Source organism: Peromyscus leucopus, chromosome 3 (genome assembly GCF_004664715.2).
Source record: "Peromyscus leucopus breed LL Stock chromosome 3, UCI_PerLeu_2.1, whole genome shotgun sequence".
Lineage (NCBI taxonomy): Eukaryota > Metazoa > Chordata > Mammalia > Rodentia > Cricetidae > Peromyscus > Peromyscus leucopus.
This window is the reverse complement of record NC_051065.1, coordinates 45702670-45714036: the sequence shown is the minus strand read 5'-3', so window position 1 is coordinate 45714036 and position 11367 is coordinate 45702670. Positions and strand designations below refer to the sequence as shown.

Here is an 11367-nt window from a genome sequence, read left to right as displayed (position 1 = left end):
TGTCACATTAAAACTCAAACATATTCAATGAACTGAAGGAAACAGTGCTTATAAAATTAAAGTATGATGACCCTGTTTCTCTGCGCTAAGGAGTGCAGATCAAAACAGAAACTATTATCATTTAAAAGTACCATGCATGAAATGGATATTTACTAGAGGATCTCAACAGTATATTTCAAATGACCGAGAAAAAAAATGAATAAACTTGAATATGTATCAAAATGAATTATGAAGTCCAAAGAACAAAGACTAAACCCTGAAAAAAAGGAGCAACCTCAGATAATTATGACCCATTCTTAAGTATACCAACATATACCTAATAAGAGTATGAGAAAAACAGGAGAATACAGAAACAGATAATTATTGGGCATTTCCTAAATTTAGTAAAAATAAGGAAAGAAAGAAAAAGAAAAGAAAAGAGAAAGAGAAAGAAAAGCATTAATCTACACATCCACAGAAGTCAATACATTTCTCAAAAAATAAATTCAAAGACAGTTACAACAATTTCTGTGGGGAAAAAAAAAGACAAGAAAACAATATTCTTGTCAACCAAATTCATAGGCGATGATACTCTGTAAGATCAGCAACTGACTTCTAGTTAGAAACAATGACAACCAGAAGGAAGTGGGTAGAGTGCTAAATACCAACAGAAAATAAAATCCAAGGTCCACCTGGGGGACAGAGATAGATGAGGAAAGCAGAACTGGTCTCCCAGACATGGTGACTTCTTGTTCCCAAAAGACATTGCAAGAACTAAAGGAAAAATACTAGGAACCGGATCTAAACATGACCGATGGAGAAATGGGGAGGAGCCCTTGAGGTCCTGTAATCACCCAATCCAGCATCTGTTTATTGAAGTTCCAGCCCTAGGCCTCTCCCATCCCAACTGGATAAAGCTATTACATTTTCTTCCTCTGTGACTTGATCTTCTGTCTTTCCTGGTGCTCAAGTCTTTGTGCCAGGTAACGTGCTTAGTGCACCCTCATATGACCACTAGTACCCAAGTTACACAATAAAAACTAAAACTGAAAATAATGCTCTATTCAGCAAAATTATTTTTCAAAATGTAGGGAAAAGAGAGACAATCCAAGACAAATGAAAGGACTGGTTGCTGACAGACCAAACACTTCCTATAAGGATGTTAAGAAGTTTTTCAATCTGGAGATGAGGCTCAGTGATCCAGTGCTTGCCTAGCAGTGAGTACCAGAGTTCCTATCATACACACACACACACACACACACACACACACACACACACACAAACACTTCAAAGATGGTAAGATCTACTGACTATCGCCATATAAATAAACTCCTTCCTCTAACATTATGCAAAATTCCACAACTACTTCCCCCAAACCCAATTTCTTGAATTGCCTCTCATCTTTTAAATACTTCATAAAGAGAAATCATTTGGAAGGTATCAGGGACTACTAGACTTTGAAGTTAGAAATCTTAGACTGAGATAAGTTTGAACAGAAATGGCAGTTTCAGTATCTGTAACACACAAAACTATCTCTCTAAAATTTACTATAGGGCTAGAACTTTATATTTCTTTTTTTTCTATGCCTGACTCAAAGAGTGCCAGCTTATGCAATACTCTGAAGTTTAAGAAAAGAAATATTTCCTATTCCTGTACTCAAATATTTCCTTCTGGACACTACCAAGATTTATCAGAGGAAAAGTTTGCCATGTGCCCCATTACCATTCTGTATTGTTTCTGTGCCAATATACAAACAATGCTACATTCTTAATTATATACCAATTGAGCCAGGACAATCATAATATGATTAAAAATAAAAAGAGAAGCCAAAGACATTCAAAATGTAGATAGACATCTTGTCAAGTAATTGCAATAAAATATAGAGAATGACTTAACAAAGTTGATGAAGAACCAGGGTGCTCATGCTTATCTTTGTCCTCTGTTGATGACACCTCTCTCATTCCATCTCTCTTCTCCTCTCTCCTCTAGGAAATACATCTTCAGAGTCAGATCCTGAGTAACTGGTCTAATAGGATGCTTAAGAAACACTGTTGCCTTTCCCTAGCCCCTCCAGTGTCTTCAAGAACATTTCATCCTTGTGCTCAACAGTACAAAGAGGGCAGACACAAAGTCTGCAAAGTCCTTGGTAGCATAAAAAGAGATTCATCTGATTGGTGTGCCTTTGGAGGGGGTTCGGAAGTAGATCTTCCATGGCATGACTGCAATTTGTGCACAGGATTCAGATTGGACAGCAACTTTAATGGAACAGAGAAGCTGAGATTTTCTAGGTTATGCCACCGAAGAGTGATAAAGAGAAGAGCTAATCCCTGAAGAGCAGACAGCAACGCTTCACTCCGTCTCTAAGGGCCTCTTTGACTTTGTCATTCCGAAGAGTGAAGATGAATGGGTTCAGGAAAGGGGTTACCACAGAAACCAGTAACGAAGCCACCCTGTTGTACTCGGCCGCCTGTGTTTGCTTGGGTTTCACATAGAGGAACAAGCAGCTGCCATAGCCAACGACAACAAAGGTGAAGTGGGAGGCACAGGTGGAGAAGGCTTTCCTGCGGCCAGAGGCTGAGGGGATCTTGAGGATGGTGGAGATGATGTAGGTGTAGGAGACCATTGTGGGGATCAAGGATCCAATAATAATGAAAACAGCCATTAAGAAAAGAATGAACTCTGTGAGAAAGGTGTCATTACAAGACAGTTTGAGCAACTGACCTCGGTCACAGTAAAAATGATCTAAGAGATTTGATTTGCAGAAAGTAAATTGGAATGTGGCATAAACTGGCCAGATTTCCGAAAGGAAGCCAAACACCCAGGACACAATCACCACCCAGATGCAAGTACGACTGTTCATGATGACACTATACCTCAAAGGGTTGCAGACTGCCACATAACGGTCCACAGCCATTGCTCCCAGCACTACAAATTCAGTGGTGCCTAAAGAGAGATAAAGGAAGAGCTGGACAACACATCCAGTCAGAGATATTGTCTGGATTCCAGGGAGCAGCAGTCCCCACAGCATCATGGGAACAATTGTAGTTGTTATCAGCATCTCCAGGAGAGAGAGGTTGGCGAGGAAGAAATACATGGGGGACTGTAGACGTTTATCAACACAAACAATCAGGATGATGATCATGTTTCCCAGCAGCGTCACTGAATAGAAGAAAAAGAATATGGCAAAAAGAATGCGGTGTAGCTCTTGGGATCCAGGGAAGCCTAGCAGGCAGAATTCAGTGGCACTAGAGAGATTGTCCATCACTAGATTTTGACTTTTGTTCCCAAGTTTGAGATCTGTATCAAACAGATCCTCCTGGTCATGGGATTATCCTTCTTCCTCTTGGATTAACTGTACCAGAAGACAATGGCATTCCAGAGAAAGGTTAAAGCATAGAACTTTGAGTACCAGTTCTCCACAACACCACACAGAGCCATCAGGGGCCAACAGAACAAAGGTCAGTGTCTAGGGCCAGTGTACTTGCCATCCTCAGATGTTAAAACATTACAGAACATCAATATCTCCGTATGAAAACTCGGGGATGGTGATGAGTTCTCAAAGTAGAATCACTCTTTTCTAACTGCGTTTTCTCTCAAAAGCCCTGGAAATATTGAAAGACAAGAGCCGGTACAGATCAGATGCCAAAACATCGGAAGCTCTGATACCTGGTTCTCTGTTTGTTAGTTCTTTTATCTTCTCAACTATCACCTCAGAAACTTCTTTCCAATCACCCTTCCTCATACAAGGAAGCATTCTCATTAGTGAACTCTACTTTTCTTCATAGTATTTATTATCTGATGTTATGTGTCTAATTGTTTATTGCTCTCCTCTAGTATTAAACAAGATAACCATGAAGAGGACAAATGGCAAATTCCTGCCCTGTGGAATTTATATTCAAGTGGAATATATGTGTGAAACCACACATGAGGAGTAAATAGAGTACACAATAATTAGTTCACTAGTAGTATCATGTAGAAAATATGACTAGGAAATTTAATTTTATTTGTTTTTCATTTATGACTTGAGAATATAAGTTCTATGGAAACAACATCTTCAAACTAGGATTGGAATATACAATATATATAAATATATAATATAAATATATTATAAGCAATATAATATCTTTTGCATCATATATATTATACATATTATATTATATTTTATGTTATATTATATTATATTATATTATATTATATTATATTATATTATATTATATTATATCATGTATTTTTTACCCACATAAGTAATGTGGAAATTTTTCAGCTGATGATTGTGTGAGTGGATGATATAGGTTAAGTGCTACTTGTCTGGGCCAAGACAAGTTCAGCCATAACCCTTCAGTCCTCCACACCTTAGCTTCCCCTCCTGTCTCACCTCAGCACTGTCCTTCCTCCCTGGCCTTCCTTTAAATGCCCTCTCTACTTCTCTGTGTCTGTTTTCTAATGGACGCTCTCAGACTTCAAGGCTAGAATGGTTGGAAGGGATCAATGTCTGCTTTTCTTTCACAGCCTTTGGATTACCAGCAGAAAATGAAGAAAGCAGACACAGCAAGGAGAAGTTCTCCAATCAGTACTAGAGCAGCACAGGGCTGAAAGAGCATGCTGTGTGGAGGACTCGGGCTGAGCCGGTCCCCTCTGCTGCTGCCCTCCCCAACGAGACAGCTCCATTTTCTTCAGCTTCTCCAAGAAATCCAAGTCCCAGATTGTCCACCCGATCCCTCTAGTTTCTCCTTCACAGAGGCAGAACTTTAAGAAATCACTGACCTCTTCAGAGGGACTTCATGTTGCTTCTGTTGTTCTAGAGATTAACAGAAACAAACTCCTGCCTGGCTAGTGCTGAGCTGTAGAAGCTGCTGGAACCTCCACTCGTGGTGAGGAGGGTGATGGAATCTATCCAGGAGCTTAGGAGGAAATCTAGCAATAAAAGTACTGTACAGACTTGAGAATTTGTCCTTCTCCTCTCTTCCCTTCCCCCTTTCTCTCTTTCCCAAGGGAACTTTGTCCCTGAGATTTATCTTTTTAATTAACCGAAGCTCAGAGAGTTCCCTCAGCAATCCATCTGGGGAGATCAGAAAAAAGTTTTAGTTATCTTTGTTTTTGACCAATTAAGTTGCAGGACTTTTATAAGTCTTTTAGTGAAAAAACCTGAAATCTTGTTGATCAGGGACTACTTAATCTAAGGTTGCCTTCCCCACCACCCTGTTGTCTGGAATGTGTCTCAGCCTCTAAGTAGTTCTCTTCTCAGTTCATTATCTCAGGCTCTTTCCATTATTCGAATCTAATCAGAGCCCAGATTACCTTCATCCTCACAGAGATACTGTAATTTTCCTGCAAAAATATACGTTAATATTTCCCAATGCCTCTACCTCAAGCTTAGTGAAAGCCTTAACTTGACCTCAAATCCTTCATGAAGCCTGATTTGTCCCCCATCTACATTGGGAGCCCTGCAGCCTAGTCTCAGATCAACATATGACTACCTGTCCAACAGGTTTCCTCCAGGCAAGAAGCCCATGGAAATGGTCTCTCACTTGGCAAGGACTGGTAGTCCATGGGACAGTGTGGGAATCTGCAAAATTCATGCAGCTTGCAGGCTCTTTTCTCTCTCACTATATTGGTGATACTTTGGGAAGTTTTTAATTTTACTTTGTCAATCACACATGCAAGGGCTGCAAAATTCTGTTCTTTCTCAAATTATTTTCCCCTAAGATTCAGCAGAGGGCTAATGTTTCTCAAGTCTCTTATCAGGAATTACTAACTGAAACTCCTAATCCTGGGAACTTTTCTGACTCAATAGAGACAGATACATATGAAAAAACAACATTTGGAACATTAACCATGTCTCACAGTTCTGGAAAGGAGAGCAGGATATGTATACACAGAATGGGGGAAAACCTCAGGAATACACATAATGCCAGCCGTTGAGAGTAAGTTCCCTTTGCTTTGGACACCATGCATATAGAATCAATGATAGGATCTAGTATGGCCCATTGGAAAAAATGCAATGTAAAATATGGTATGGAAAGATCCATCTTTACCATACACAGGAGCTTATATTGGTGGAAGAAGTATGGTATAGTGAGATGGGAAAAGAGTGTCTTATCCAAGGCTGCCTTTCACAGAGAGACTGAGACATGAAACCCTCTTGGAGAAAAGGGAGCCATGTAAAAGCATATCTTGCAGACATGAAAGAGTTGTTTAGGTTTAAGTATTGTTGTCCTTAAACCATTGTATCCATGTCTATTACTTTTTAACTTTGTAGCTCTAAGTAGCCACCAGCTGACATAAGTGCTGCAGAGCAGGATGTGTCTGGTTCCATGTTCAGTTAAGCCTGCAAAAATGCTGAACTCTGTGTCTAGAATAAGGTTATGTGGGGGGTGGGAAGGTGTATTGGGGGAAGCACAAAAGGGAACAGTGGGGACTTTTTAATGATTACAATGTATTCCTTAAAATAAGACCTATTTCTTAAAGTCAAAAATAGAAGCCAATAATAAAGCTGTTCATGTAACCTTGCTAAGGAACAGTCTGTTGAAATACAAATAAAAATGGCTGGAGCTATTTGGGGCCACTTGGGTGCAATCCACCTGGTAGTCAGATGTTTTCCTTGTGCCAATACCACTTCCCCACCTCAGAATGTGAACCCAAGCCAAGGCTGAACCCCGGCAGGGTGATGCCCAAACAGGGACCTGAAGGTGGTATGTATTGGGACTGAAGGGGAGAGGATCCTGCCTAAGGGTGCTGCAGACCCACCAGAAGAGCCCTTGGTTTGGGGAAGGACAGGTAATCAAAGAACGTTTGAGAATTCAGTGCAGTGCCCTGTTCCAACAGAAATGGAAGAGTATGTCTCAAAGGAAGCTACTCTTTACATTAATAGAGACAGTTAGGTATATATGAGAAAACAACACGTGGAACATTAACCATGTCTCACAGTTCTGGAAAGGAGAGTAAGGCATGCATACAAAGAGCAGGGGGAAAGCCTCAGGAATACACATAGTGCCGTGTTGAGAGTAAGTTCCCTTTGATTTGGACACCAAGCATATAGAATCAATGATAGGATCTAGTATGGTCCAAGGGGTAAAATGGAATGCAAAATATGGTATGGAAAGATCCATCTTTTACATTACACAGAAGCTTACATTTGTGGAAAAAGTAAGCATATTGTTAAAGCAAAAGGTTTAAAAGTTTCTACTAGTCAAGTCATAGAGTTTTTACAGTTTATTCAGGAAGTTTGTGCTTGGTTTCCTATGGTGCAAACACCCTTGTTATCTCATTCAGGATCTGAGAAGGAGGCAACAAGGTATCATAATTCTGATTGGTACCCCCTGCAATGGCTGATTGTGAATCATTCCACATGACCCCCTGAGAAATGGAAAAAGGGGCTGCTGGGATTTCCTGTCGCTGTGCATCAAGCCCACTAGCAGAGTGATTCAGTGGGGAAAGAACAGAAAGGATTAACTTACAAAATTCTTATGGGTGTCTGAAAATGGCTTATAGTGGCCACTTGGCTGAAATTACCGAAGGAAGCCTTGTTGACAGCATCTAAAGTGCTGTGGCAGGTCCCTGACACTAAATTGGAAATTCTAGTAGACGATCCTCTACTTTTACTTTAATTGCAACACTTGGGACAGTGTTACTAACTCACCTTGCCAGCTGCTTCCTCCGCTTGCTTCCTGCTCTAAGCACGTGTCTCTCCTTTCCTATTAGGTGGGTGTCACTATGGAGCTCTCTGCTTTGTTTACTTTTGCTATGAAAGCCATGCCAGCGTGCCAGGAAGCTTCCTTTTGCCTTACTGGTCCCCCATCACTTGGAAAGGGATGCCTTTCCTCTGGGATTGGGGACATTTCTCTCTGACCGGTCTTCTTTCAGTCTGTTTGGAGATGTCCTGGCTGGAAATTCTTGTTACCAAGACATTTACATCCTCTGCTTCCTCATAACTGTTCTTAGCTCTTTCCTAAAACTTGTCTGCACTCGCTAATTCTCATTTAAGCCCCAAAGTCTTTCCTTGGTCATTTCTTCTTGCCTTCTTCAGAGACAGCCTTAGTAGTTTCCCTTCTCAACCATGTGGTGGCCGATTTGGTTTCCTTGCTGAGCCCATTTTCATTCCTGGTGCACTATAAAGGGATCGGTAAGGTCGCCAGTCCCCCTATGAACTGGATCTATGATTACAGGTTTTATTTTGACACTAGAAAAGCTTCAATTCAAAGTCATTATTTTTAATGGCTAAACTTAACAGCGATGGAACATAAAGTCCTAGTCTTATAAAAAGCTATTAACTTATTGTAAACTGTTAAAGATAATTAAAAATACAAGTTAATGGTTAGTCACTTTATAAATGATCAAATTCTTTAATATGTTCAAAATTATGCTTATAGTCTTGCTAAATGCTGTTGTAATTAATTATTATGAAAATAAGCTTTACTTAGCCCTCTGTATAAAATTTTAAAGTTAAGCCTAAAGTAAATGATTAAAAACAAAGTTTTTATTCAGATTTATGCCTCAGAGATCTGCAAAATATGACATTTAAAATGTTTAAGCTTATAATAATAGACAAAACTGTCCCTTCTTAGTAGAAACCCTTAAGGTATACAAAATAAAAATAAAAAATTAATTGGGCAGGATAGTCCCACTTGGATTATGGAAACACTAACCCCTGGGTGAAACTGCCCCAGGCCTCACTTGTTGCCAGAGCTTTGCTCAAACTGTGGACACTTTTGGGTTGACCACCTGTTTTACCTGGTCAAAGTGAGGTCAATCTCTTAAGTTGCTCCTTTATAGAAAAAAAATCTCAGACCTGGTTCTGGTAACCAAAGGCCTATGCTGCTCTGTATGACAGTCCAAGACCTGCATACAACCACTGCCCACAATGAAACTGTGGAGACCACCAGAGCCTGGAGTAACCTGTCTAGGTAATGGGCCACTGTCATTTTAGTTGACACATAGACCATTTAGATTATATTTCCAGCTATCATTTGTTCTCTTCAGATCACTGAGGACTTTGACTGAGTGAGGCTTTAAGAGAAACAAGCACCCAGTTCCTTTCCCAGGCTTCAGCAGCCTTCTCAGTTCTCTTTTTATGTAAATTCAAGCCATAGGCCAGCCGCACTTCCCTAAAGCTACTACTAGGTCTGAGAACAATTTGCTTTGCTACCAGATTCCAAAAAGAGATAAATTCACCAAAGAGTTTTCAAAGTGACTTTTTAAAAACTACTCCTTTATTTCAAGTAATTTGCTTTGCAATAACTGCTTCAGTAATCAACCACCTGTGGCTTATAGTAAACAACAGGATAAAAAAAAGTGTAAAGCTTATGTAAGTTCTAACAATATAAAAACATAAACTGTAAGGACCTAAAAAGCTGTTCTAAGGTCTAAAAAATATAATGTAAGGTATTAAATACAGGTTGTAGAGGTCTGAGGACACAAAGGCTTGGGTGATGAGGGTCTAAAAAGGTTTTAAATTCCAGGTCTGTGGATTGAATTTATAAGGGTGTAAATAGATGGGTTAAAGTCTATAAAAATGTTTCATATTTCTTTCCCCCACTATGCTATTGTCATATTAAAACTTCAAAAGTTCAGAGTTCTAACATTAATCAATACAGTTCTGATAAGCTATTAATCTAACTCTGATAAACACTGACTATTATTATCATAGTCACAAGATCAATACTTTAAATTTCCCTTTGGTTGTTTTCTAAAGATACAGTTAAAAATGCTTCTCATTGTACTAAAAACATTTGTCTAAGCTATATACACCCAGTCTTCTAGATAAAAATAATTTTTAATGCTCTTAACAAAAATTACTTTTAAGTTCACAAATTTTTACTATGACTCAAATGCGTGAATCTACTGCCTTTTGTACAGTGTGAATTCCAGTACAGACTACAAACAATGATAATGCTAATACGCTAACATATCTGGAACTTTTGCCTGTAAATAAATAAATAAATAAATAAATAAATAAATAAATAAATGGTTTTTATAAGGTTCAGATCAACTTGGATCCACCTCTCACAGGTCAAAATGGACTTCAGACAAGTTTTGTCAATCAACAACCGGTTTCCCCACCTGCCTATTCCTAGGGGGATGGGACCTCTTCCCCTTTCCCTGATTTTTGAGACACCCCTCTCCCAGCTGCCAGGACTGTGGACCTGGAGGTCTCAAATGTACACTTAAGAAAAGCTCCCCCCAAAAGTCCTTCACTTTATTTCCTGTCCTTAATGTATATCTGTTCTAGCAGACTTCCAATCAAAGACTGTAGACTACTCCAACTACTGACTGCACATCCCTAGCCCCAGATGGTCTTACAGTACCTGGACAGTGAATAAAACAGCCTGCTCTTCCTGGATTTGGTCAACGTTCCAGCATTTTGGGTCCTCAACGACACCCTGATGTCAATAGGAAGTGGTCATAGATGATTGCATCACCCCTTGCCACTCATTCAACAATCGGATGTTAAGTTCCAAATCCAGGACATAAACAACTGAGGATCTTGTGCTTGATCAAGGTGGTAAAGCCACTCCTCCCTCTTTATTTTGGGCTGATTTCTCTGCTCTCCATACAGGTACTGCTATCTTTATTATCAATATGTGCTGCTCAGGAATAACTCACATCACAGAGCCACCTCTGTTTCACCCTGCAGCTTGGGGTTTTGAGGAAGTGAGAATGGTGGTTAATGATTCTTAACTGATGTGGGGAGATAGAGATGCTTTTGTTCATCATAAGATTTTTGGTCTCCTAAACCATACAGGACATGAAGATCCTTGCCTATCTGCTTCTCAGCTGATATCACTCCTGAGCCTGGATGTGTTTCCTGTAGCTGGAACATCCCACAGCAGTTTCCCTCTCATATAGGACATTGGTGGCTGACTCCTCTAGAGGAAATAAGGATGATAAAGGGGAAGTTTGGCTTTTCTCTTTTGTCTAAGGAGCTGATGAAACCCTCCCCACTTAAACGGCTACTACTAAAAAGAGACCAACCCAAGAGGTTCCTGATTGCTTGCCCCAGGGCAAACACAACCATCTGTGGGAGTCTGTTGGTCCTGTTATGGGGTACACAAGTTGGTTTCCTTATGTTTTTTTTTTCTGGAAAGGGTGTTGTTTATTCCCCTAAGGACATCCAAGATAAAAATTATGACTGGTCTTTTCTAGTCCCGCTCATGATGATATATAATTTCTGGCTGCCAATAGACACAGATTTCCTCAGTGGAACAATTTTTAGTAGCAGGACAACTTATTACTCATTGGTTATCACCTGGATGGGTTGTCCCCATGGTTTTGGCCAAACTTGCACCTCATCCTATTCTTCAAAGACATTTACCAGTTATTTGCGGTCACCAATTATACTTATATTAAAAAGCCTCTGCAATCCTCCACAACCATAAATGACCTTCAGGC

General features: G+C 39.8%; 1 protein-coding gene across 1 annotated transcript; it reads right to left on the bottom strand.

Annotated features, from left to right (window-relative positions):
- Positions 1-1602: 1602 nt before the first annotated feature.
- On the bottom strand, positions 1603-10556 carry LOC114698020 (olfactory receptor 9A2). Its single transcript, XM_028876469.2, has 2 exons — positions 10284-10556; positions 1603-2922 (listed from the first exon to the last, which is right to left on the bottom strand). Exon 2 carries the CDS (start codon positions 2891-2893, stop codon positions 2300-2302), a length of 594 nt encoding a protein of 197 aa, XP_028732302.2. The 5' UTR covers positions 2894-2922; positions 10284-10556; the 3' UTR covers positions 1603-2299.
- Between the last annotated feature and the right edge of the window lie 811 nt (positions 10557-11367).

Bases quoted from the DNA above. Each gene is read 5' to 3' on its own strand.
- LOC114698020 (XM_028876469.2), bottom strand. From the start codon at position 2,893: ATGGCTGTGGACCGTTATGTGGCAGTCTGCAACCCTTTGAGGTATAGT.